General features: G+C 54.5%; 9 protein-coding genes across 9 annotated transcripts; 2 read left to right on the forward strand and 7 right to left on the reverse strand.

Annotated features, from left to right (window-relative positions):
• Window positions 1-186: 186 nt before the first annotated feature.
• On the reverse strand, window positions 187-3488 carry F5144DRAFT_550189 (transferase family-domain-containing protein; the record flags this gene model as incomplete). Its single annotated transcript, XM_066787625.1, has 6 exons — window positions 187-1685; window positions 1998-2172; window positions 2691-2722; window positions 2797-3016; window positions 3294-3383; window positions 3435-3488. The coding sequence occupies 6 exons, from the start codon at window positions 3486-3488 to the stop codon at window positions 187-189; spliced, it is 2070 nt and encodes a 689-aa protein (XP_066639246.1).
• Window positions 3489-4101: 613 nt separating this feature from the next.
• On the reverse strand, window positions 4102-8539 carry F5144DRAFT_497398 (uncharacterized protein; the record flags this gene model as incomplete). Its single annotated transcript, XM_066786204.1, has 10 exons — window positions 4102-4292; window positions 4348-4762; window positions 4829-5100; window positions 5155-5264; window positions 5363-5710; window positions 5833-6045; window positions 6510-6667; window positions 6739-7556; window positions 7606-8081; window positions 8157-8539. 10 exons carry the CDS (start codon window positions 8537-8539, stop codon window positions 4102-4104), a joined length of 3384 nt encoding a protein of 1127 aa, XP_066639247.1.
• A 402-nt stretch (window positions 8540-8941) lies between these two features.
• F5144DRAFT_537852 (uncharacterized protein) lies at window positions 8942-12091 on the reverse strand (the record flags this gene model as incomplete). Its single annotated transcript, XM_066787084.1, has 2 exons — window positions 8942-10378; window positions 11029-12091. 2 exons carry the CDS (start codon window positions 12089-12091, stop codon window positions 9078-9080), a joined length of 2364 nt encoding a protein of 787 aa, XP_066639248.1. The 3' UTR covers window positions 8942-9077.
• Window positions 12092-12316: 225 nt separating this feature from the next.
• Window positions 12317-14657, reverse strand: F5144DRAFT_580670 (major facilitator superfamily domain-containing protein). The gene is made up of 5 exons (XM_066789391.1): window positions 13915-14657; window positions 13783-13862; window positions 13488-13713; window positions 13096-13423; window positions 12317-13013 (listed from the first exon to the last, which is right to left on the reverse strand). The coding sequence occupies exons 1-5, from the start codon at window positions 14301-14303 to the stop codon at window positions 12408-12410; spliced, it is 1629 nt and encodes a 542-aa protein (XP_066639249.1). The 5' UTR covers window positions 14304-14657; the 3' UTR covers window positions 12317-12407.
• A 283-nt stretch (window positions 14658-14940) lies between these two features.
• On the reverse strand, window positions 14941-16926 carry F5144DRAFT_537859 (uncharacterized protein; the record flags this gene model as incomplete). Its single annotated transcript, XM_066787085.1, has 4 exons — window positions 14941-15268; window positions 15329-15838; window positions 15917-16453; window positions 16520-16926. 4 exons carry the CDS (start codon window positions 16924-16926, stop codon window positions 15088-15090), a joined length of 1635 nt encoding a protein of 544 aa, XP_066639250.1. The 3' UTR covers window positions 14941-15087.
• Window positions 16927-17951: 1025 nt separating this feature from the next.
• F5144DRAFT_516769 (uncharacterized protein) lies at window positions 17952-19214 on the forward strand. Its single transcript, XM_066786631.1, has one exon. The coding sequence runs from the start codon at window positions 18285-18287 to the stop codon at window positions 18861-18863; it is 579 nt and encodes a 192-aa protein (XP_066639251.1). The 5' UTR covers window positions 17952-18284; the 3' UTR covers window positions 18864-19214.
• F5144DRAFT_655826 (chaperonin 10-like protein) lies at window positions 19192-20367 on the reverse strand (the record flags this gene model as incomplete). The annotated part of the gene is made up of 2 exons (XM_066793139.1): window positions 19192-20130; window positions 20191-20367. 2 exons carry the CDS (start codon window positions 20365-20367, stop codon window positions 19192-19194), a joined length of 1116 nt encoding a protein of 371 aa, XP_066639252.1.
• A 557-nt stretch (window positions 20368-20924) lies between these two features.
• On the reverse strand, window positions 20925-22697 carry F5144DRAFT_580676 (uncharacterized protein). The gene is made up of 2 exons (XM_066789392.1): window positions 21638-22697; window positions 20925-21560 (listed from the first exon to the last, which is right to left on the reverse strand). The coding sequence occupies exons 1-2, from the start codon at window positions 21767-21769 to the stop codon at window positions 21372-21374; spliced, it is 321 nt and encodes a 106-aa protein (XP_066639253.1). The 5' UTR covers window positions 21770-22697; the 3' UTR covers window positions 20925-21371.
• Window positions 22698-23157: 460 nt separating this feature from the next.
• F5144DRAFT_605080 (pyridoxal phosphate-dependent transferase) lies at window positions 23158-24759 on the forward strand (the record flags this gene model as incomplete). Its single annotated transcript, XM_066791401.1, has 4 exons — window positions 23158-23265; window positions 23420-23429; window positions 23524-23574; window positions 23660-24759. The coding sequence occupies 4 exons, from the start codon at window positions 23158-23160 to the stop codon at window positions 24757-24759; spliced, it is 1269 nt and encodes a 422-aa protein (XP_066639254.1).
• Window positions 24760-25143: the final 384 nt, after the last annotated feature.

Genomic DNA, 25143 nt, shown 5'->3' on the forward strand with positions numbered 1-25143 from the left:
GTTACCAGGTACCTTAGTTACCAACCGCAGCCGCTGATCACATTGAATGGTCTAACTTGTCAACTGTGCAAGCTGTATCCACAATAATGGAAAGGGGAAGTGATGTCGGATGTTATTTGTTGAGACAAATAGTTGAGAAGTCGGCGTTGCGTCATGCACTCTTTTCCATGGCCAAATATTCTCCCTTCACGGGTGAAGCACAGCTGCCGTGGTGGCTTTGCTGAGGCCTTCACGAGCAGCATCTACTATTCTAGCATCCTCGGCATCGACCCCCCTGTACTCGAAATACATCCTGAACTCGGCGTCGTTGATGAGGTCATGGGCTAGGTGTTTCTCATAGGCGATCGAAAACTCGGGGCCCTCGTCTGAGCTCGGGCTGCTATCCCGGGTTGGATAGATGATGATCACACCTTCAGTTACGCGATCGAGCAGGTGAAGGTACGTTAATGGGGTGGCGAAGCCGAAGTCGGCCGAGACGATGTTGGCGTCGCGGTGGTCCGTCTGCAGGATAGACATAGGTGGGTGCGAATCGATGCGTATGTTGAGGCTTGTCTTGTCGCGCACCATGGCCACCATGTCGAGCGTCTTGTCCAAATTTTCCTGCGTAACGCTGTTGGTCATAGATCGGATGTATAAGGCGAGCGTTGACAGCGGTGCGTGGAGAATCTCGTCGACAGTAAGTTGCTGCACAGGCGCCGTAGATGACAGGGCCGCAAACATGACGTTGTGCTGGATGCGCGGGTGTACCTTAGGGTTATGCATGCGCCGACGCATGTCGACTGCCTCAGCCCAGAAGATGTGAGACGACGGGTCCGGTTTGAAGACAGGGGCGCGCAGCCGTGTCAGCGTACGCCATAGGAAGGCCGAGAAAGCGTCATACGTTGAAATCCACGAGCCGTCGGTGGGTGCTGCCAGTGCCTTGAGCTGGGCGGCCTTGCTCTTGGGCAGGTGAAAAAGCAGCAATTGGGCGACCTTGTGGCCGGGGTGGCGTTCAGCTGGGGGTGGGCCATCCAGTTTAACCTCGTCAGCCATCTCCTTCTTGGTAAGGCGTGAAAGATCCAGACAGGCCAAGTCCCATGCGGGGAAAACCGTGTTGGTGACTGCAGCTCTGCAGTTCTCGGCTAGTTGATGCGTAAAGCCGGACCATCCCATTACGTCGTTGGCGTAATGGTGGTGGTGCATATTGAGGACGAGGCCGCCGCGCACAAAGTTGGCTTGGAAGGCGGAGACCACCGGGTGGTTATTGGGGTGAGCTTCGGGCTTTTCTCCGTATGTCATTGGCGGTACGCTCCAAGTCTCCAGATTCCCCAGAATCACGGCGCTGTAGTTTGCCTCCTCAATGTCATCAATGGACGGATACTTGGTGTTCTGTTCGGGCGCGTCCAGCCATTGTACCACTAAGCGCACCGTGCTGCCTTTTTTCCTCACAAATGAATGGCCACCCTCGGGATCCTTCTCGATGGTACCGACATAGTGACGGGCTTGGCTGAGAGTTCGCTCAAGACCTGCCTTCAAGACTGCCGCAGCCTTTCCCTTATCCAGATCGTGGAGCCGGAAAAATACCGCATAGTCATTGTAAGTGCAAGCCGTCAGGTAATCGAGGGTTGTGACTTTAAACCGCTCCTCCTCCGGATCGTTCTCCCAGGCAAAGGGGTGCAGGTGGTAGACATCTTGGCGGGGCATAACTGTGGGAAATGTTGGTGGTGTTGCTCACTCGTTGCTCTGACTGGGAGAGAGGCAGTACTGCAGTTGCAAGGTGGAAACATGAAGATCTTTGGAGTCTGCGACATGAAGACGGGCTGCCAACATAAGGTAGCACAAGTTGAAAACCCCGCCCCCCCGGCTACGACGCTGACACCCACAAGACGCTGCAGATCGGTCTCCTCGTTCCCACCACTCTCCGTGAATTTTGATTGGCGAGGGAACCTAACAGTTGATACCAGATCTGCTCCAGGAGGCTACGAAAAGAGAGGTCCTGGCAATGGTAAGGTACCTACCTGCCTTATCAATACCGTTAAGAACGAACTGAATCAAGCCTCGGGACTCCCCAGCAACGATTGGTTGCCCGGCTGTTATTCTTGCCTGATGGGGAAAGTGGGGCGCCTGATATGTGGTGGCCGCGGCACTGGTAACAGGCTCGGCTAGGCCAACAACCGGTGATGGTTGAAATGTCTAAGTTAACGGTACCAAAAGAAGGGGTTCGATTAATCTTATGCCTACCTAGGTATCTTGCTTTGGTAGATTTCTAGGTATGTAAAATCATTGAATTATTTGACCACGCAACCAGCTGCGGCTGTAGATGACCCAGCTGCTGAATAAGACCGGCATGAAGTTCGCAGCCTGGCAGGGAAATGTATCTATCTGTGTCTTGACAATCATGTTTCCAGATATCGCAAGAACAATAGACAAGCTAAGCTTCGGGTCCCGAGTCCCAGTCCCAAGTTCTGTATACTACCGAGGTACACAAACACCATTTACCATTGCACAGTCTATGGTGACCCAGGCGGCACCACCGTTACCAATCCATTTGCAGACCCGCCGGCATCATCTTCATCAGAACAAGCGAGGTTTCTCTCGTCGCATGTTAAATACACTTCCGCCATTCCGATGGCATACGCAGTTCTAACACGAAGAAGGTGGTCATTAGCAGGTAGAATTGCAAGACATTGAGTTGACTGTGGGGTGCATACTCCGAAGCCGTCTCGCTTCCGCAAGGAAGAGTCTGATTAAAGGTGAATGATGCCACATTCAAATTGATTTGTAGCCATATGTGAAAACTGCCGTCTTCGGGTGTACCATTGATTTCACAAATGTAGTTGGCACGCAAGGAGCAAGTGAGACGCTCGGCCATGTTCGTCAATGTGTTGGTGACCGTCCAGGAGGCGCTCCCAGGCTCCGCCAGCAGGTCCTCCGTGTGTGTCACGTCCATCTTCTCAACCACCCATAGGCCCTCAATGGTGGAACCGTCAGAACATGCCGGAGCCCCGTCTTCGACCACCACCGATGTTTGTGTACCCTGTGATCGTGTTGGAGTTGCGTTGACAGCATGACACCACAACGCGCCCGCTGCAAGGGCTGTGGCAAACATGGATGACCACGACTTCATAGTAAATGATGCTCAATGGGACGCTGCTGGCCTTTTCCGGAAGTTGGAATAATCGTTCGTTTGGTATTGGTGGTGATCGAGGTCCTGACAGGCTTTCAAAAAAGTTCAGGAGAATGAGAACGGCATGGGGGAGGAGGGTTGGCCTCCTTACAAGCAAGCCGACTAAATCCGGCCACAGTAGACTCACCTTGGCCTTGACCCCGCAAACGGGAGAAGCAAGGCGATCTTTGGCAGCGGGCACAGAATAAACGAATGGCAATATAAGAACCCTGGGTATCTACCATGTGCCACTTTAGCCGATGCGATTAGATGTAAATAAGAAGAGTACCAGTCGGCAGTAGTGGGACTGGTCAAAATCACGCCCAATAACCGGAACACCCATGGTTGGAGACGGATAACCAAACTTGGATGCGAACGGGGCCCAGTGTTTGTACCCACCACTAATTAAAGGGGTAACATCATTGCTGTAACATAGCCGCACCAGTCCCGTTGCAAGGCGCAGAAGTCAATGTCCCCAACTTCACAATTGCCCATGCTTTTTTCCATGGTTGCTTTAAGTATCCCACTCCATCGTGCAAGAGGTTGTTTTGAGGTGTAGATATGTCGGTGTCAAAGTGCTGACCCAAACTTTAACATTGACAGTTACCATGGGGGCACAGCTCCTTTTACACGTGCTAGACCAGGGCAACGCCGCACGCCTCAGTTATTCTCGCAAGTTCATTCGAGTGACTGCGGATGCGTAACGCGTGTAATTATCCCCTAAAACTGTGTTGCGGACCTTGGTCTTGCTCAGATCCCTCGTTCTCAACCTGATGTTCCGGGGGATCACTAGCCTCCGCGAGCCTGCTCCCCTCAGGAGGGAAGCGAGATAGCAACAAAACGCCTGATGCAAGAAGTGCGATTGCCTACATCCGTATTATGAGTCACCGATGCTTCTCGACAGCCTGACTTGGAAATAGGAGCTTACCGCATTGGCAAAAAAGGTCAGGTGTGGTTTACCAATTTGTGCCAAGGCCGCAAAGACGAAGCCGAAGAGCCCCTGAGTCGCGAGTCTGGCGATGTTCTCGACGAGTGTCAGAGCGTTCAAGGCATCTGCTCTCGTTGAAGCCGAGCACATTTCGGTCATGACGCCCTTGGCTGCTGGTGCTGAGCCCGATGCGAAGGGGAGCAAAAAGGCAGCTTGGACCTATCAGCACGATTGACAACATCAGGGCCACGAGGCGCTGTTAAGCAGGGCATACCGAGATAAATATGCCAGCTCTTGGTGGCGAAAGCGGCGCACATGGTCAACACGCCGTCGACAACCAAGCTTATACGAAGAAAGAAAAGGTCGAAAGCGGTGCCTTCGTCGTCCTCCGCTTCACCGGACGAAACTGGTTCTTCTTCGGCAAGGCTCCCTACAGGGGCTTCGAGTTCCTCTGGATTTGTGGCTAGGCGGGACGGTCGGTGAGGTTTTGGGCTTTCTCCACCTCTCTGTCGTTCCCGCGCCATATACCACGTTCGGCCACCGTTGATAATGCGAGGGAAAAGGAATATCAAGAACGCGGCGCGCATGAACGCAAACCCTGACATGAGCCAGCCATTGTCTCCTTGTTGGAATTCGAACACAGCAGTGGCATACATCTGGATCAGCAATGGTGCATATCCCGTGGCTAGCTATAGAAGGAGGTCAGCATACAGGAGAAGTTTACGGGCTGCAGGTGAATGAAATTGCAATCTTACAACGCCCAGGAACACTCCGGCACATAGAAATAGGACGCCATAATGGTTCCTTGTCACCCCCGTCTCCAGTAAGACTTTTTGCGGAGCAAGGACCCGCAATGGAGAAAGCAGCTCTGCGAAGCCCTTGGACTTCGGCTTCGAGCCGCTGGACAATGATTCGGCGGCAATATACGGAACCGCAACTCGCACATACACGGATGATAGTAAGAATGCATAAAAGGCGACTTCAAATGGCCGGCTGATGCCCCAAACGTCACCAATCATGCCGCCGGCTAGCACCAAATTCAGCACACCACACGAGAAAAAGTGATGGGGATGTTACTTACCCAAATAGCCAAGCCCTTGTCCCAGCATGATACAACCTTGAAGCATGCCGAACACGGCTGTCCGTCGTAAGGGCGCAACCAGCTCACCAGCGATGATATTGGCGACCAAGCTATCCCGTGGCATCTAGTCAACAATCTGCAGGTCATGGAACGCTAGGCGTGAAAACCGAACGAACGGTAAGGCGACATCGGCGGAAGCTCCACTCACATGTACCCAACTGGGCCTCCGATAATGGTAATCAGCTGTGTACACTGGATGATGATGATACCAGCCTCGCCGCCGGCCAGGACGCCCAGAATCTGCGTGGCCACCCGGATAGCCGGTACCAAAGTCTGCACCATAAGCGCGGCCCGCGGGCCGAACCGCTTAGCCATCCATCCGGCTACAAACAGGTTGATAGTACCGCAAAACGTGGTACTCATGCCTAAGATGGAGAACTGCGTCGCGGTTCCAGCGGCGATCTCATTGCGGCTGCAGCGGTCGCCACTACCCTCGTATGGAGGGTGGTTCTTGTAAAAGACTTCGCATTCCATTAGATGGAACACGTAGAAGATTCTTGTTGTACGGGCGAACATTGTTAGATAAGTGTCTGCATGGTTTCGCAGGGTCTCAGACGATGGGCTCGGACGCGAGATCGGATGATGGATGTGACTCCACGAAGACGCTGGATTGCTTACGGGACCTGTGTGAAGCTGAAGGAGAGCGTGATGAGGAAACCAGCAAATAGAATTCGGTTCTCGACGTTAACCTTGAGGTAATTGCGCAAGGGGGTGGCAAATCCCCGAAACCACGACTCGGGTTCATCTTTTCGATCTGGCGCCGTTTGTCCATTCGGGATAGCCGGAACCGCATGTGTGTTTTGAACATCGCCAAGAAGCGGTGTCCGTTCACTGGACGCTGAGGCCATGATATACACGTGTAGTATTACCGCTGTACGAATATGTACGGATATATTAAGGTCGCGTGGCTCGGGATTCAGGTTCGGTCGCTCTGTGCCGTCATTGATCGGCCTGAAAAATGGGTAGGTGGAAGGCACCGCGACAATAGTGCCCGACCCTCGGCCTTTTAACGAGTCTGGTCCGAGCTGTGGGGCCAACCGACCATGCAGCAGCTGGCTTACAGCGGTGATGTGTTCCGAGAGCGGAGGGGCTGCGATCGACCCCGGAACTGCCTTTTAGGGGGCGGACCTGTCCGCCAGCCTCTGACAATCAAGGGGCGTCGACAACACCAAAAATGATAGCTTTGAAGGGCAGGAAAACAAGCTGCAAAGATGCGAGGCTGGTCGGTTTATCTACTTTCTAACGCTACCCATAAAAATCATACCTACGTAGTGATGTCTTATAGCCTCCTACACAACCGGGTCCCGTCCTCGATGACTTCCCAACCCTCGGTCCCTGGTGTCGAGACGGCGTAAAAGACCCCTAGGGGGTCCCACTTCCATCGCAGAGCCTTGAGCTTCGGGTACTCGGCGCCCCAAAAGTGGCTCTGCCAGTCACGCTGGTAGGGGTCGGCCTATAAACGCTCGTGTCAGTACCGCACTACTATTCCGGCCAAGTGCGTGCTTTCAATGAAAGAATGCTTACCTCGTTAACATAGGTGCACCCACTGGTGCTCGCCTGCCGCAGAGCCTCATCAATGGTATTCGTGAGGACGTTCTGGAGCTCCGCCTTCTGGGCCAAGGATGAACCAACCGCCACGGGCAGGGCGGCAATGATGAAGTTGGTAGCGTTTCGCCACGACGGGTGTGTCGCGCTATTGCTCTTGGGGGCGCCATATCCTGGGTTGAGCAAGTGACCGATCATGAAGCCAAACAGGTCGGGTCCAGGGGACAGTACTGTTTTGAAAGCTTCGATAATGCCGTCGTTGTTGGTTGCCACGTCCTCGTGGTTGAACATCCATCCACCCGTAAGCGCCGAGCCTCCTGCAGCCTCGGGCTCAAAGAGATCAATATACAAGTCGTAAAAGGTTGGGAAGTCCTTGATGTCGAAATCGAATGGCACCCCCTTGGCCGTCAGCTCATCCAGAAGAGGCTGGACGATATTTTGCAGTTCGGCCTTGCTCTTTCCGATGCCAACGAACGGCCGTGCGCGAAACGTCAAAGGCATAATCTCAAAGTAAACGTACAGCCCGTTGTCAACAAAGTGGTTGGACCACTTGTGGAAAGCGGTGGTTCCGTTCCACCAAACATCCGAGTCGACAGTGTGGGTCGAGTTGATATACAGCGTGGCGCCAGCGGACGGGATATCTGGGAAGGTCTTCATGGTGACGGAGAGGATCACGGCAAACGAAGCCGGGCCACCGCCCTTCAGAGCCCAGAACAGATCCGCGTTTTGGCGCTCATTCGCTGTCACGTAGTGGCCCGAGGCAGTGATGGCCTCAAACGCAAGCACGTTGTCCGCCGCTATGATGCATAAGCAATGTGCAAAACAAAAGGGGGCTATGGTACTTACAAAATCCCTTGAGCGTCGTCCACGGGCCGTGACCACCACCCTGGATGAAGCCACCGGCAATACCGACGGTGGGGCATTCACCTGTGACAACGACAAGTGGAGGGTCCCGAGCATGACCCTTGGACAGGATAGTTTCTCCCTGGACACCGGCCCCAATAGTGACCGCGCCGCCTTTGTAGGCACCGGGGCCACTGTACGAGTCGATCCAGTCGATTTGCTGGAAACTGTGCGTGTTGATGATCAACGAGCCATAACCGGTGCTGCGGCCGATAAAATCATGGCCGGTGTTGCGCACAATTAGCCGGAGGTTGTTTCGGCGGGCAAAGTCGATGCCGGCCTTGACGTGCCGCGGCGTGGACGCCATAATAACATACACACCATAATAACCAAGTGTACAGCTATCAGTAGGGTTTTGCGTCGGTCGGCAAGTGTCGTTCGTAAAGTAGGTCCAAAGCGCGGCAGCAGGCTGGCTCACGCTAGAAACCGTACATGCCCATGTCAGCGGATCTAGACATCTTCTCAGTCGACATGGTCGGGGACGCATTACTCACGTCCACGACTCGTTCTCCCAATTTTGCGTGACCTCGGCACACTTGTCCGCGTCGTAGGTGCTCACCGTTCCCAGAAGCCCATTGAAGGTGTTGTGGCAAGGGGCGCCTGGAGGGATATGGACAAGCAACCGACCGCCAACAGTGTTGTTGAGGGCGTTCCACTTGTTTGTCGACGGCCAGCACCTCTCGCCCGGGTAGCATTTGCACCCGAAATTGATGCCCTTCAACGTTGCTGGCTGAACCCCTGCGGCGTCCGAGAAGTCCAGGCTATCCACCGTTGCGGTCTCTGCCGCAGACTCTGGGTCACTCCGCACTGTGATTTGTGCCAGGGACAGGGGCAGAAGGACGGCAGCGCAAAGCAACCGCCGCAAAGAGAAACTCATGGTGATGGAAGGGTAGAGTAACAACGGGGTATGCCAAGAAGGAAGACGGCTACGGCTAGCTTCGACTCGGGGGGAGCAATCCAAAACAAAGACAGAGGGGGCCCATCCTACCTTCAAATACGCGTCCCCATCGCCAGCCCTCCGCCAAGAGCATCCGGTCAAGGTTTCCAGAAATGGGTCGCACAGCGGAGCTAATGCAGAGGCCGGTTCGCGGTTCCGGAGACCGGAAGAAGCCGGCTCGCCAACTGCATTGCGCGTGTTCCTGCCAAGATGAGTAGCGTTGCAACCCGGCGAGCCGGATCCTCGCACAGGGCGGACTTCCCCCATGAGAAACGCCGTCCTGCGTTGCTCAACGCAACCTCGCCATGGATGCCAAGACTCGGCTCACAAACAAGGTGATATCGAAGCACAACTCGAACGATGGTGCACTTCCAGAACAGGCGAAGAAATCGTTAGTTTGACTTAGCTTGGATCAGATGGAGTTGTACGATTCAAGTGAAGTTTGTGGTTGCCAAGCCTTATTCTCTGTTCCGCTCCCTTAGACAAACGTGCTCCCGTTTTTATTTCGCTCCCTTCTACTTTGTACGCACATCCACAAACCGTAGAGAACAAAAATGAGAGCAGTCAACGGCGCTGTCACCGCCCAAAACAGCGCAAATTGAGGCCGTGTGCCCACGGCCATCCCCCCAGCCGCTAAGGCTTCATCCCAAGAAAATAGAGGCGCAGAGAACAACGCGGCAACAAAGCTTCCGGGGAGGAAGAACATGGCGACCAAGGCGAGCATCTTCATCGACGACGAGTCCTGCTGGCTAGATGCGGCAATGCTCCGTGTTGCGCTGGCAGTGTCAAAAGCAATGGCGTTGTCCTGCTGAGCAATGAGGTGGAATAGCGCGGCGATTTGTATTTGTACCCGTTGCTGCACGTAGGCTGCATCGACTGCCTGCATTTGGACGCGGTGCCGGAGGAGGTCAAGGTGAGATGCCGAAAATCCATCCCTGGGGTGGGCGAGGGAACTGGCTCCCTGTTCTTGGGCATCCGGCGGTCTCCGGCAGTTGTGTTGGGAGATGAACTCGTTGACGGCCTCAACAACCTTCATCTTGCGTGTCCCGTTAGCTAGCTTGGCGGCACATCCGCTCATCTGTGCCGAAAGACTACCGAGCTCGCCAGCAGCCGGTTGTGTCTGGCGCCGTGACGCGAAGCGGTGATGTCCGGTACGCGCCTCCACTTCCCTGACGGCCGCTTTGATATCCTCAAGCGTGCTGTCGAGTCCATGTGCAAGCACCAAGCTGCAGAGGAGGGCGGGAAACACCGGGTGCTTCACAGTGGAGGCCGCCCATTTCGAATCCAGGATACGGCAAAGCTCGGCCCTTTCCTCGCCTTCAGCAAAAATGATGGCCTGTGTTTGAGGTGTTGAGTCGGAGGAATTATCGCCCGTGTGACGCCAAGCTCCGATGAGCTTGGGATGATAGGCGACCGTGAAAACCTGCTTGTCGTCGTCCGGCTCGACCGCTGAGACTCCGGCAAAACAACCTCGAGCATAGTCCAGAGCATCCTGCAGCCCCCATTCTTCCGACAACCTCTCTAATATGCTGGTCGATGGGCTCACGCGCCCATTCTTGCGCTCCTCGCCCACCCAGATAAGGCGAACCGCTCGCGTGTAAGCGCCGCCCGGGAAAGATCGGCGCGGTGGTTCCTCAAGCCAACTGTCCACATCCAATGAGTTGATATTCTTCGTCTCCAAGACAGCGGTCGACTCGCTGCCATCCTCCTCAACCCAGAGTTCCGTCACCTCGACCACGGGACACTTGGGGACATCGTACTTTTCCCAAATGCTGCGGGCTCCATAATGTCGATAAAGGTCGTGCATCTCAGCCATCCACCGAGTGTCGTTGGGGTATGGAGGGGCCAGTTGTTTTGAGATCGGTCGAGAATGTAAGGTACCTGTTGACCGTTTATCAGTGCCGAGGCAACTTCTTATATTGTTTGTTTTCATACCGTCCGGGGCCAGGCCAATCAATCGCCAGGCAAGCGGTCCAGCCTCCGCACCAGCTGCGCCCCGAAGCTGTCCATGCGGGGAATGACAGGGGCCCGTCTGCCCCCGACGATCTTGGTGATTACTCCTCTGGGGGCTTTCTCTCCATGGCTTGAACGGAAGGAAACGGTAAATGAGTCAATTTGCTTCGTCGACATCTCCCCTGTACCCGGTAACTTGAAAGTACACAATACGTGAGGTTAGCGATTGCCAGGCCAAGATGGGTAACAGATGCGAATTGGCAAGGCAGACACCACGAGCAAGGGGGCTCCGCCGCCGCCACCAAGCCAAAGCTAGACAACTAACTATCGGCCAAAAGACAGCGTTTGCGTCGAAGAAAGTCCCTTAGGAAAGGCCTCATCAATCGGCGGCCGCTGCAAACAGGCGCCGGATATGGGCATCAACGGTTCTCAGATCTCGAGGACAGCCCCCCCCAAACGCGACGGATCCTCTGCACGCCATGCGAAATCATTTCTGGCCTCCTGAACGTAGGATGGTTGGACGGATGGTTGAACGACGGGGTCCTGGCGCATCTGCCGCCTCATCTGGTCCATATTGACCAGCATCCCGAGGTCCATTTCGTGCCACTCCTGCGTTTGCTTGATGTAAACCCACTTCTGGGATGAGGCAATCCAACTCCTTCCGGGCAGAAAAGCTTCGAGCATGTAATACAGCTCTCTCGAGTAAGGATAGTCGAAGGTAGGCGGTCCTTCTCGCTGCAAAAACGCGTCCGTGCTCTCCCTCATGTCCGTGTCGGTCATGTAAAAATGAGGGCGCTGGTCGGCTTTGTTATGGCTGTGACGGCGAATCGACCGGGTGGTAGAGTCGAGGTGCGCCTGTAGGATCCTGGCGTACCACAGAGAGCTGGTCAGGGCTTTGAGGACTACGCGGCGATTCCTGGCAAGAAGTTCGCCGTTCCACGGGGGAACTGTGCCGCGGGGAACCGTCGGAATGGGTATGCCCTTGTCGAGATGGTCTTGCCAGTGGGCGAAGTCGACGGCGGCACAGAGCGCATTCCAGCGTACCATGCAGGTCAGACATGTGCAATGGAGCGTGCTGTCCGGGAATGGGATGTTCTGAGGGCTTGTCCGGTGCGATAATGCAAGATCCGGACGGTCGGGACTCTTGAGCAGCAGCTGTATGGCCGGGTCGATGTTTTCCACGAGGACCGGGGGCACAAGGCATCGTTCGAGAATTGGATAGCGGAAGTCGATGATGCGACGGGTGATGACCATTTCATTTGCGAGCAGGAAGTTGCGGAGCTCATGATTTACTCGAGACAGGACAAAAATATCGCTGGGATAGAGTAAATCCAAAATGGCCATCATCAGCTCAAGAGGAAGGTCGAGAAATCCTCTTAGTTGATTGGCGGCCGACGATGCTGAAGTTGCACGCTTCTCCTGCTTCCTTCGCTGGCGTTCGGTGCGCTTGGAATGCAGAGCCAGCGGCTGTGTCAAATCTTCGACAGGCTCGCGGTCATAATCCTCGCCCTGAGATGTGGCGCTCCTCTTGGTTGGCATTTTGGCGGTTGCAGGATGAAGACGGGAAGAGCGGAGCCGTCAAGGTTGCCTGAAGCATGATTGAAGAACACCGCGAGGGTTTGGAGGCCGGTAACCAGCTGTTAACAGCTGACAGTTGGGTGAATGACGCAAGGTGGAGCCGGGGTTTTGACCTTGGTAGAAAAAGAAAAGAAAAAAGAAAAAAAAAGAAAAAGAAAAAAGGGGAAGCGAATATTAGAAAGCCAACCCCAACCGTTTCATTTTCACTACCTATCAAGCTTAGCCCTACTACCAACAATTTCACCATAGGTCAATTAGTATTATCCGGTCGCTCTCCTCAACTGGTTGCAAAGTTCAACGGACCGGCCCAAACGCGCATCGCCTTCCCCCATCGAAGCAGGATGATGATGAATAAAAACGCGCCAGCGCACACGGCCGCTTGGATGCCAAAGCTCAACTTGGTGCCTTGCGCCTCTGCCCACGTTACCTGGAAGTAACTGACGATGAAACCCCCAACCGTGCGGGCCATGTTCAACCACGCCGAGACCTCCCCGGACGCCTCCGGGTAGCTGTCGAGGCAGTAACTGCTGAGCGCCACTGTTGTAATCATCATACCGAAAACATACATGCCCCAGCAGACACTAGTCGCCATGTAATGCCATTCGTTTTCGAAGCACTGCCCGATGAGCACCAGGCCAACAATGACAAACGGCATGGAGAAAAACACTACGCGCAGCCGAGCTTCGGGCTCAAAGTGACCTTTGTGTTGGCGAATGTAACGCTTCGCCAGTGCATCGTGCAACCAATGCCCCGCTGACTCGCCAAGGATCACGGCTACTACCGGCGTGAAGTAGAAGAAACCGACTTGTCTCGGGGCGAAGCCGTACAAGGGCGTCACGAAAATCGCAAGTGTTGTGTTGATGCCAACGGCCCACGCGAATGTCTTCAGGAATCACCGACCTTTCAGTTAGCTCTTCGTCTTTCTTTGCCATCTATTGGACATCCAGGGTGCCGGGGGAACTTACCAGTGCGTAGAAGAGGCATGCTATAGCTACAGTTGGCTTTGATAACACGCTAACAGTACGCCAGCATGCCTGCCCAAATGTGTTCCGAAGGTGGCGCGACTTCCACTGCGCTACCCCCGTCAACCGGGATATCCGGCTACCCCGTGCTGGCTGCTCATCGGTTGGGATGATGCGGTCGTAGTACGTCTCCTGGAGAAAGCAGACCACCAGTCCCAGGCCAAGGACATTCATCGCAAAGAAGACCCAAAACGGCACCGGCCAACGCTGTGTTTCTGTGATGAAGGCGGCTAATAGAGGGCCCATGTACGGGCTGATGACGATAAATGAGCTTTATCCCGCCACGGCTACTGGTTAGCGACCTTGTCTTGACGATGCGGGCTCACGGCACTTACGCCCAGATGTTGATTTTGCGCGCTTGTTCATGGAAGAAGAAGATGTCTTTGAGGAACATGAGTCCGCCTGCCTGGCTAACAGTCGAGAAAAAGCCATTGAGAATGCGGGCTGCCATGAAGGACTCAAAAGTGGTGGCCCCGGCGCACCAAGCTGCTGTTGCCGTCGACACGAGGAGAAACCAAAAGACAACAGGGAGTCGGCCAAAGTAGGCGCTCAACATAACGACTATTATGAAGACTCGGTCAGTTGAATCAGTCCATCGAAGCCCTAAAACCTCGGAACATAGGTACCTACCAATTACGCCCCCTGCACCCAACATGAACACATTCCCAGCTTGTGAATGATTGACATAGTCCGGTGTCGTATGCCACTCCCTATTTTCGTTTGTTAGCTAACTCCTACTACAAGCAAAAGGTATTGACTCACTCGGCTTGCGGTATCAGAGTCACCGCGCCTGTGGCACTTCCATAATCAGGAAGAAATGAAACGAAGGACACAACAAAAAGTATTGCATGTTTCTTCGCCCAGCTCCAGTTCAGCGGGTCATGTTTGTCGTCAGTCGGCTGTGGAATCAAAACAGTATGTCCGTCACCCGCAAGCTTAAGACCCGATACCTTGGTCGTATCCTCGGTGTTGATATCGATGATGTAGCCCTCCGCCTCTTGAAACTCATGGACACGCTCGGCTCGATTCCGCAAACCAATGTCCTTCGGCGGCAATTGTCCATTGTCCGTATCATTTGCCCCCAATCCGGTGATACCAAGCTCCGGCTGCTTTTCAGCCATTCTGAGATGAGGTATTTGGCGACTCGCCATCTATCATTGATGGAGAGACGCTCGACAATTAGTACCAGCCTCGATCCAAATAATAAAAATACCAGGTAGAGAGAGAAAAGTCGGTTATAAATCCGGGAACTTCGTCTTATGGAGCGTGTGTCGCGTTCATCATCAGTTATAACCCAACATTCGCGTCCATTCAGTCCCCTACACCAAGCCACGAGCCCAGTATTGTATTATTATCTCATGCACAGGCGAGCCTCGCTAATGCTCCCGCTTTGACGACAAGCCAATGGTTTGTACAACGCCCAGGCATGGTTCTCCCAAAGCCATGCAATCGGGCTTTCTGGTACTCCCGTTCGGTCACGGAGAGGACGCAACCGGCTCGCTGCCGAAACGTTGCGCCGTGATAGGCGAACATCCCTGGGGACCGGTTAAGTTAAAGTTTTGGTTCCGAAATCTAGTGCCAATCAACCGTGTTTAACCATCAATCAGGGCCCTTGTTAAATGAAAGTCCAATCTTACGTGATACGCTGCTACCCTCCCGCAGATGCAGCCCCCAACGGGTCCTCTAGCCCCGGCTCTTTTGGCTCACCCAGCCCAAAGATTGTTCAAGAGCATCTCTTTGGCACAGGTTGTGAGCAGCAATACATTTTGCCCAAACCCCCAAAGAGACGGCGAATCGAATCCCTTGAGCTACGGGCGCCGGGACGACTTCAAAGTTGACGGACAGGTCACAAACGCTATCACATTCACGGTGTGTACCTAGGTAGGCAGGCAAACAGGTCAAATTTTCGCATGGTTCCGTGATATGCTGTACATACTAGATCCATGGCAAAGTTGGGCCCCTGTCCATTGCCTTCCCGGACGTTGTCCAAGACAATGAAGATACCGACATGATCAGCCCCGCGGCGTCTACCGGCAACCCGCAAGTTTCTTGTCCCTCCCCTGTTTTGCAGACCTCTGCTGAGAGCTCTTGCTCTACTGTCGCATTGAAGAGAATCCTAACGCCCATCGATTAGCACGGCAAGTGTTTATAGCCCAGTCTGGAGGGTTGTACTCACGCGCTGCGCGGGTCCCGGTCGTCACAATACCATTGGACTTGAAACCCAAGTCGATTATTGTCTCTGTCTAACATGTACTGGCATGCCACTAGCTGCCACGGCAGGCTTTGTGAGCCTGCGGTGCAAGCATGCCAATCGCCGTCATCGACGACGGAGATACGATCCAGCCTGTATGTATCCCCGGAGCCTGGGTTGTAGAGCGCAAACGTTCCAGTCATGGATGTCTTGTTGTTGCTTCCCAAGGTAATGGTTTCAGCCCGGTACCCTCGCAGGGCCATAGCCGTAGTATTCGAGATCGAGTTGATGGTGCAGCTCCGTGTATAATATGTGTGTGGTATGGGCGGGACCTCAGCCCGGTATCCAGTAAACGTGACTGGCGAGGTCGAGAGACTGCAGTTGTAGTCGGACAAAGCGTCTACCGCCAAATTCTGACTGTCATAGGCAGCCAGATTCAAGGGGTAACCGCAATCGAGACTAATCCCGGTGTACCCTATCCCGCTATAGTTGTTCCTAAGATATAGCGCGGTAAGCAGAGAGGAAATGATATTACTTTGACGGCCAAACGGCACGGGTGAGAGAAGCAAGTACCTTTCAACGTCAGGAACACCGTCCGAGCATTCCCAAGCATCCCGAATGCCAAACACTCCGTAATCCTTGTCTATCATCACTTCGAAGGAGGAGGCGGCGGAGGACGAGTCGAGCACACTTGTTCCCTTGCAAACGACCCACGGCGCAGATCCGTTGAAAAATGTGTTCTGCGGGAGGTTGACTGTGACAGAACATTCCGTGCTCTTTCCATCAGAGAGATTTATGATTGATAGGGACAGATCGTAATACATCGAGGTTGCGGTTGCGTTGTCTTTTTTGACCAGGTGGTGTTCATACAGAATGCTGTTGATCTGCCATTCCGGGTCGTATGATCTATCAACACACCGTTGAGCTCGTTCGCGAGGCGTGTATGGGAGAAGGGGCAACTGCGGATGGATAGCTACGGGGGCCGAGAGACCGGCAGAAACCTGTGAGTTGCCCATAATGCACAAAGTCTCTAGCCCACGAGGTGTATCCTCGTCAAAGCAGCCTTGAATGAGCGGGATCTCCCATGTACCATTTGCGGTGAAAATCAGGCTACTTCCGAGAAATGCATCAAACAGTTAATAGTGTGTTTTCCCAGGCTGTGGGGGAATGACGAACCTCGAAGAATTATCACACTGCCAACTTCCCCTAAGACGCATTTCGAAAGTTTCAAGGTCAAATTGGAAGGACAGGTCCGGCATACTGCAATTGTGCCAGATGCTTAGATCGGCCGCTCCTTTAGGGTAAATGTTGATATCGGTGGCCGAGCAGTTTGCAGTCAGCCCAGTGGCGGAGTTGATGGCCAAAAAGCGAAGGTCGCCTTGTGTTCCACCGCTAGAGCTGTTGATTGCCACTAGGGCAGGGCTAAAAACGCCCCATGTCGGATTTGTTAAGGATGTTTCCGTACATTGTTGCGGCGTCTGCGGTGCTGACCCGGGATCCGGCGCGTATTGGCGATACTGAACGGTTGCTGCCGTAGAGGTGCTGGCGCAGAGCGCAGAAGCAAAAGCCACTAGCTTGACCATTCTGGCTCCTAGGTCAATTCCGAGTACGAGGAATAAAGAATCCGTTCCTGGTAGCTTTCTAACAAGGACCGCAGCTCCCCTAGGTCTTCTAGTTGACCTGCTCTCTCGTCTCTACCTACCTAGGCAGCTTAAGGACGGGAGCACGCCATTTGGGTAAATCAAATCACAAAGATCCCGCCAAACATGGACTGTTATGATGGACACTTAGCACTGCCGGTCAAGCTAATGATTCCGAGTAATTGAGTGCACTTTCCACATGAGCCTAAAGACGGGGAGAACTCTTGTCACCACACAACCTTCCGCCACAGATTCTAATTCTGAAAGCCGCCCCACCGCATGGATACTATCCGGCATCACAAGTTCAACCGTATGCTATTTGGCGGTTTGTATTCGCGTTTAGAGCTCCTTTCTGGGCACGAGCGATGAAGCCTGTCCTCCGATAATCTCCAGAGTCTGCATGGCCGGCGAAGCTGACGCAGAGGGAGCACGGTTAAAACAATGAACATGTGCATCAATTACATAGGTACACTTATCCTAACACCTGAGGTAGTGAGAGCGTTGGTTTAGGTAAGGTAGGTAGGTTGAGAATTGTAACTGAATACCTAAGGTACCTAGGTACCCGCCCAGTTAACCCCCCCCCCCCCCCCCCTCCTGGGTAAGACCTGATCTGATATCTGCCCTTTGCTCAAAATCTTGCTTCCCTGAACGAGGTACGAAGTAGTCAAGGATCAATTCAATTGGGTTGGGTCGGATTCGGACTCAAGGGGGCGAAGGATCACAATCCCCACATAAGGGCGCGGTTTTTTACCCAAGCGGTCAACGCCCAGAATGCCAGAGCCACATTATGACGAGGATCATCCATTCTGTGAAACGTGATGGGAAACTCATAATCGGGATGCGATGGGCTTCAGCCTCTCAGCAAGCTGACGTGAGGCTCGCTAATTAACCAACCGACAACACGTGGATATCTGTTGAGGGCGATCTTGTTGGCAAAGGCAGGCTTCTGCCTAGGTCCAAGGGTGAGAGGATCGATATTTAGTGGCCGATCCCCGTAGTTTCAGGGACATGCATGGCCAAGAGCGCTGCAGGCAGGATCCTCAGCCACGCATGGCGCCAATTTAGGTACCCAGCCCACCTCCAGCCTCAGGAGGTCAGGAGGCCTCGAGGCGAACAGGGGGCTGAAGCTGGATGCTACGTGGAATACCACGGATGAAGCTTAAAACTATTCATCATCTCTCCCACAGCCCAACTACTTCCCTAATTTTTCCAGTCAAGACTCAAGAAGATCCAACCAACCCATACTGAAAACCCACGTCAGCCCGTTCGATCAACCCGCACATATACACCATTACTTCAAGATGCAGACTCCGGTCCTCATCACCTTCGCCCTCGCTGCCACGGCCTCGGCGCTGGCACATCCTGGCCCGGCCGTCACTGCCGCTCCACTCCTAGCGCGCGATACGGAGGAATGCGCTAAGGGAGCTTCACGCATTTTGGACAACATGCCTCCTTTCCCCACCGGCGCCCTTGGGAGCTGGGTTGCTGAACACGACGCCCTCCAAGCCGTTCAGAGCGCAATCGACAGTGGTGACAACATCGACGACGTCGATCAGCTCTGCAAGGCCATGACAAGCACATTCCCTGCGCCGCCTGCGTCGTTGTCGAGCTCCTGGAGCAGCTATAACAGCCGGATGTCTGATTGGCAATCCAGCGCTGCCCCCACCATCAGCAGTGTCGCCGCCCAATGTACCGACGACGGCGCCGCCGCCATCCTCGGCGCCGGCCTGGAACTTGTCCTGGCTACGGACGTGGCCCAGTGCACCAACGCTGTCAACCGGTACAACAAAGCCGTTGGCAACGCCGCCCCAGGCACCCCGAGATATGTTGCCGCCGTTGCTGGCATCGCCGGCTTGGCTGCTACTTTTCTTTTCCTCTAAGCACGGATAAGCTTTTGTCTGGGATGTGTAATGGGCGGCAATTATAGAGGGAGAATTCATCATGTTCATGAATGTAAGATTGGTTCCAGAAACGTACATGTACATAGTTATATTCAGATAGACTGTGTCCGCGTCGCTTTGCGCAAATATACCCAGGGGCTTTAGGATGCAAAATACGTCCCTTAGAATTCGGTACTGGGGGGGCCTGGTCTTTGCGTTGATATACGAATATGCTGACGGGCTCATCGGAAGTTCGGGGTGTTAACTCGAATCATTCATGTACGGTCTATCATATATACAAACGGTGCTAGGTGTATCTGCCTAGACTTCACAATCCCGCTTTAACCTGCGAGGCTCCCTGAGGCTCGTTGACAAGAACAGAGCGGTATCTCGGCTTGCCCGCTTCCATGTCAACAATCGCCTTGTTGGCGTCCTTCATCGGGACCTCCTGGATCCAAGGCTTGACCTCTTGGTCCACAGCCAGAGCCAACATCTCCCTGATGTCATCTGGGGATCCAATCAACGAACCCGTAATCTTGAGGCGCTTAAAGATGAGAGGGAATTGTTGGATAGTAGGTAGACCATCTTCAGGGGCTCCAACCTGGACGAACGTTCCGTCGAAACGCAGGAGAGACAGGTATTGCATCAGGGGCATCGAAGACGATGAGACTGTGCAGACTATGACGTCGAGGGTCGAGGCGTGCTTCTTGGCCCAATCAGGATCCTCGGCCGTGGCAATAAACTCGTCGGCCCCCATCTTCAGCGCATCCTCCTTCTTGGCCGACGTCCGTGAAACGACGACGACCTTGTCGGCTTTCAAGGCCTTGGCCCACATGACGCCAAAGTGACCCAGCCCGCCCAGACCGATGATGCCGACCGTCTTCCCGGGCCCAGTACCGTGGTGTTTCAAGGGCGCATACGTAGTGACGCCACCGCACAACATGGGTGCCGCGTCGGCCGAGCTGATGGCGTCCGGGATCTTGACAACGAAACGCGAGGGGGCGCGGTTGTAGAGAGCGTATCCGCCGTAGGACTTGCCGCCGTTGAGGTAGACGCCGTTGTAGGTGCCGACGTGGTGCACACCGCAGTAGTTCTCCATCCCCGACGCGCAGGCCTCGCAGTCACCCTTGCGGCCCTGGCACGAATCGCTTTGAGCACCAACACCAACGCGGTCACCAAGCTTTAGGCCGCCCTCCGCCTTGGAACCAACACGCACGACGGTGCCGACAATCTCGTGCCCGACACAGCAAGGGTAGTTGGTTGGGCCCTGCCGTGATGTTAGCAATGCTCAGTCACCATGGGGGCTGAGAGAGTGAGATAAACGTACCCAGCCACTTCGTAGGGTGTGAAGGTCGCTACCACAGATCCCGCAGTGGGTAATCTTGATATCGACATCGGTTTCCTCCCACGGTTTGGGTTCGAACTCGGCCCACTTCATGTTTCCTTCGGCCGCGGACTTGTCGAAGCCTAACCATCCCTCAAATTTGTAATCGGTGGAAGACATGGTGACTTGATGACGTGGTATTAGGGTTTTTGGTTATACGGTGGCTTGTTGGTATCATTAGAGTGTGCAAGGAGAGAGTGAATAAGGGGAAAGAAGAGAGGTATATATATCTGCTCAAACACCCCGAAACACCCCATTCAACTGCCGGTGAAATGATTGCCCCTGCGTGATGGAGTCAACTAACCAAGGAACCATACAGAGATTCCGAGACACAGTTCAAACTAATTCCACTAAGTCCGCTTCCACACTCCATGCCGATTAATAATTGTGGGAATCGCCATGCAAACTCTATCTGCTTCGGTGGAGTTTGGAAGGCGACTTGGGTGCTTGGCCTCTGGGAAGAAGCTAAAGAGGTGGAACCCGGAATCGGTGTTAAGAACCTGAAGTCCAACGCTACGGTATTGGGTACTCACCATCAGGTGTTGTGTACATAGTAAAAACTGGAAACAGGGTTTCAGGGGTTGACTTCTCAGCTCTTTGTCGCAGGCCTTGAAACAGCCCTGCCCTGGGTATCATGTCTTCTAAGCATGGATATCCCAACCATATCCACGTTATTACTCTATGTTCGCCTTCGTCTGAACTCTCGCCACTCCGTCCGAGTTTGTTCGAAGTCGATGGCTTGAAGCTCAACATCAGACGTATTGCATCCATGGCAACGGATTCGGAAAGGACACAGCAAGGACAGAACAGCTGGAAGATCTTTAGATCCGCTGTTTGTTCCCTTGCTGATAAAGCGAGTGACATTGGGCTCTGAGCTAGATCTCCCACATATTCTTCTGCGTTCTCTCTTCCCTGGCCGGTGGACTTCATCCCGGGAATCGATGTTGACCACGGCTGCCTATGCTCAGGTCTCTAGACCAAAGGCAAAATGACACAAAACAGCATTTCAACTAAAAATAGCGCGAAACCAACACATGGTAAGCCCCGGCCCGGGACCGTGTACAGAAGGTAATAGAATCCATCGACCTTGCCCATGGTGCCCCATCATCCCCGATGATAGCAGTCTAGAGGACACATTGGGTGCATATAGCACCGGCCACGGACTGGAGCGTGGAGCCCAACTCTTTACCGCACGCGCTGGTAACACAATCCGAGGCGAGAGAGCGGATCTGCGCCGCAACTTTGCACTGGCAACCGAGGTCCAACGGGTTGGAGCAACCGGCAGCGCCACCAGCAGAGATGAGACATCCGATCTGGCAGAGGTGGCGATGTCAGTGGCCAGGAATACCGGAAGGGGAAAGGGAGGTTCCCGATTCGGGCTTGGACTTACACCGCACCCTGGTATGGAGTTGGTCAAGGCACAATCCGCTTTTGCGGCTGGCGTTATCGCCGATGGGGCTTCGGTGATACCCCGAGCCGTAGCGGAGACGGCAAGGACTAGGGTGGTAAGAAAAAGAGCCATCGGGAATCAGTCTGAAGTGAGTCTCTCTTGTGCCTGAGAGGATAAACGTCCAGCCGAAGTCAATGGTGATTTGTCAACTGAAGGGTGTCAAGCAAGCGAGTGGGTGTTGGTTGGATACGAATAAGGTGCGGGAACTCCTTGGAAAGGGGTCTGGTATCTGGACTTCATATATGGTTCGCGATGCCCAGACACAAGAGATGCACCCTTTTTCTTCTGTTGTTACACGACGAGAAGTTGACATCATCAGACTCGCCATGAAGACGCTTCATTCCCATGTGAAGTGTGACGATACGATCAACTCGGTACCAGCAACTCGATTTGTGTTCTCGGTACTTTGAGGATCCGGCCACAATATGGTAATACCGTGTTGAACAAAGAGTTGTCAACTGTTCAAGTTGTTGTGAGAGCTGAGGGTCTGTCTTCAGGCCCAGTCATTGTCAGGTGTCTCGACCTAAATCCCTGAACACACAGATGACCAGCATCTCAGCGATATTTCACCGGCACTGTCCGCCTGCGACGACCAGGCACTTGAAACGTCGAGACCCATCACATCACACAGCCCGACGGGGGAAAACTCGGTGGTGAGAGTTTTGGTGTTGCGGCGCTGTTTTTTTGGTGGCAAGGGTGGGGAAATCCGGGGACAGGGGATGGAGGCGGACTGTGGGGTCAGCAACATCATGGGCAAGGGCAAGGGGCTGGTCCACGCCGGTCAACGCCCAGAGTCCTCACCCGTTCGACCCGCTCCAATGATGGGTTCAAGAAGAACCCGAACACACCGAGCCACAAGGTTGACGTGGAGGGTTGGGTCAATTGTCACACATGCCGTAAAACACTGACCACATAGTTTCATCACCTTGAGGGAAATGCAGGATACAAGAAGCCACCTGAAACTCTGAATTTGGTGGGGGGGATGTGATCTGCTCTGGAGGGGAAAAAAAAAACCTCAATTGACATACTTCGATTGGGGGTTGCAGGGCGGGGCTCGGGGGCTGTTGGCATGGACCGTCAATTTTCGGCCACCGGGTTAGGGTTGAATGTGATTTCAGCCCTTCCCCATGCTTCCCCCACGTTTGCTCTGTCTGAATCGGGCGCGGTTCGGCCGAGGTCGGGGGCAGCGCGGGAGGGCGCTCCGCAGCCTCCGTCCCGGGCAATTTTGCCAATTGGCCAACCAGTGCTGGCTCAAACTTTTGTGCCCCACTGACGACAGGCCACCGAGCCACCACTCCAACGTCAGCCCCACAGTGACTGCGCTGCGCCGAGGGAGTAAGAGCTGAGAGCTGTTATGACCACACGAGCCTCGCTGACCTGAGCTGCTTCTGGTTTGTTCCTGTTTCTTTTCCCTCAGACAAACATCCGGAGTTTCACCCCCTCCTCTCTATTTCACAGAAATGATGCTTTCCTCCCTCAGAATTGCGTCGCGGCGGGCGGCGGTGCCCCGCAACTTCGCCGCGATTCGCGCTGCGTCCACATGGGCCAATGTCCCGCAGGGTCCTCCTGTATGTCAAATCCGAGAAAATCCCTTGAATTGCAACTTGTGTTTGTGCGACGGGCTGACCAAAGTTGGAACAGGATGTATGTGTCTTTTGCGAGCTGCCAGAAGTGCATTAGACCGTGACTTGCTAACCAACGGCATTTGCGGCTTTTTCTCAGGCCATTCTTGGTATGTGCACACCTCGGGGGAGCGCACCACCCGGTGCCCGCCGCTAGCTTCGACTCGAGAGAGCACAGAAAACTAACGGCGGTTTGTTGCGCAGGCATCACAGAAGCCTTCAAGGCCGATTCGTTCGAGAAGAAGATCAACCTCGGTTCGTGCGATCTCCAGCGACCCCTGCCGCCCCTGTTGGATCCCCGCTGCAGCAACCAGCTAACACGTGGTGCTCCGTTTTACAGGCGTTGGCGCATACCGGGATGACAAGGGGAAGCCCTACGTGCTGCCGTCTGTGCGCCAGGCCGAGCAGAAGGTGATCGAGTCGCGCTTGAACAAGGAGTACGCCGGCATTACGGGCGTGCCCGAATTCACCAAGGCCGCTGCTGTGCTCGCCTACGGCAAGGACAGCTCGGCCCTCGACCGCCTGGCCATCACCCAGTCCATCTCGGGCACTGGTGCCCTGCGCATCGGCGCCGCTTTCATCCAGCGCTTCTTCCCCGGCAACAAGACCATCTACATCCCGACGCCGTCATGGGCCAACCACGCCGCCGTCTTCAAGGACGCGGGGCTGCAGGTCGAGAAGTACGCCTACTACAACAAGGACACCATCGGGCTCGACTTTGAGGGTATGCTCGCCGACATCAACAAGGCCCCCAACGGCAGCGCGTTCTTGTTCCACGCCTGCGCGCACAACCCCACCGGCGTCGACCCCACCCAGGAGCAGTGGACGCAGATCGAGGCGGCCGTCAAGGCCAAGGGCCACTTTGCCTTCTTCGACATGGCCTACCAGGGCTTTGCCAGCGGTGACATCCACAAGGACGCCTTTGCCGTACGCCACTTCGTCGAGAAGGGCCACAACATCTGCTTGTCCCAGTCGTTCGCCAAGAACATGGGCCTGTACGGCGAGCGCATCGGCGCCTTCTCTATGGTGTGCGCCGACGCCGAGGAGCGCAAGCGCGTCGACTCGCAGATCAAGATCCTGGTGCGCCCCATGTACTCGAACCCGCCCATCCACGGCGCCCGCATCGCCGCCGAGATCCTCACCACCCCGGCCCTGTACGACCAGTGGCTCGTCGAGGTCAAGGCCATGGCCGACCGCATCATCACCATGCGCGCCCTGCTCAAGGAGAACCTCGAGCGCCTCGGCTCCAAGCACGACTGGAGCCACATCACCAGCCAGATCGGCATGTTCGCCTACACCGGCCTGACCCCGGAGCAGATGGACGCCCTGGCCAAGGAGCACAGCGTCTACGCCACCCGCGACGGCCGCATCTCGGTCGCCGGCATCACCAGCGACAACGTTGGCCGCCTCGCCGAGGCCATCTTCAAGGTGAAGGGTTAAAACAGAAAAAGACAGAAAATAAGGGAGGAGTTGGCGTAACGGTCGGGCGGATGGATTGATGGATGACCAGCTGGCTTTCCGACTCACTGACTGACTGGGTTTTCCTGTGTTTGGCTTGATCTCTTCCCTCCCGTCTCATGTTGCGTGTACGTGTACGTCTCGTCTCGTCTCGTGTCGTTAGACTGTACACCTATTTGGGGACATGGATACACGGTGTACGCAGAAAAGTCCGTTGGATGCGTCCACGGATGCACAAAACGAAGAGGAAGAATGGAAAGAAAGAATACGATGTTGCTTTTGGTGGCGGAGTGGTTGTTGTACCATAACACACGACGCGCCAGCTCACTTCGGGTTCCCTTTGCCCAAGGCCGCTTGTGAACCAAA

This window comes from Chaetomium tenue, assembly GCF_020726465.1.
Source record: "Chaetomium tenue strain MPI-SDFR-AT-0079 chromosome Unknown F5144scaffold_6, whole genome shotgun sequence".
In the NCBI taxonomy this organism is placed as follows: domain Eukaryota; kingdom Fungi; phylum Ascomycota; class Sordariomycetes; order Sordariales; family Chaetomiaceae; genus Chaetomium; species Chaetomium tenue.

Coding starts and splice junctions, on each gene's coding strand:
- F5144DRAFT_580670 (XM_066789391.1), bottom strand. CDS start 14,303: ATGGCGAGTCGCCAAATACCTCATCTCAGAATGGCTGAAAAGCAGCCG. Junction 13,424..13,487: donor CGCAAAATCAACATCTGGGC/GTAAGTGCCGTG, acceptor GGCGGGATAAAG/CTCATTTATCGTCATCAGCC. Junction 13,014..13,095: donor CATGCCTCTTCTACGCACTG/GTAAGTTCCCCC, acceptor TGATTCCTGAAG/ACATTCGCGTGGGCCGTTGG.
- F5144DRAFT_516769 (XM_066786631.1), top strand. CDS start 18,285: ATGCAGACTCCGGTCCTCATCACCTTCGCCCTCGCTGCCACGGCCTCG.
- F5144DRAFT_580676 (XM_066789392.1), bottom strand. CDS start 21,769: ATGGCTCTTTTTCTTACCACCCTAGTCCTTGCCGTCTCCGCTACGGCT. Junction 21,561..21,637: donor ACTCCATACCAGGGTGCGGT/GTAAGTCCAAGC, acceptor CACCTCTGCCAG/ATCGGATGTCTCATCTCTGC.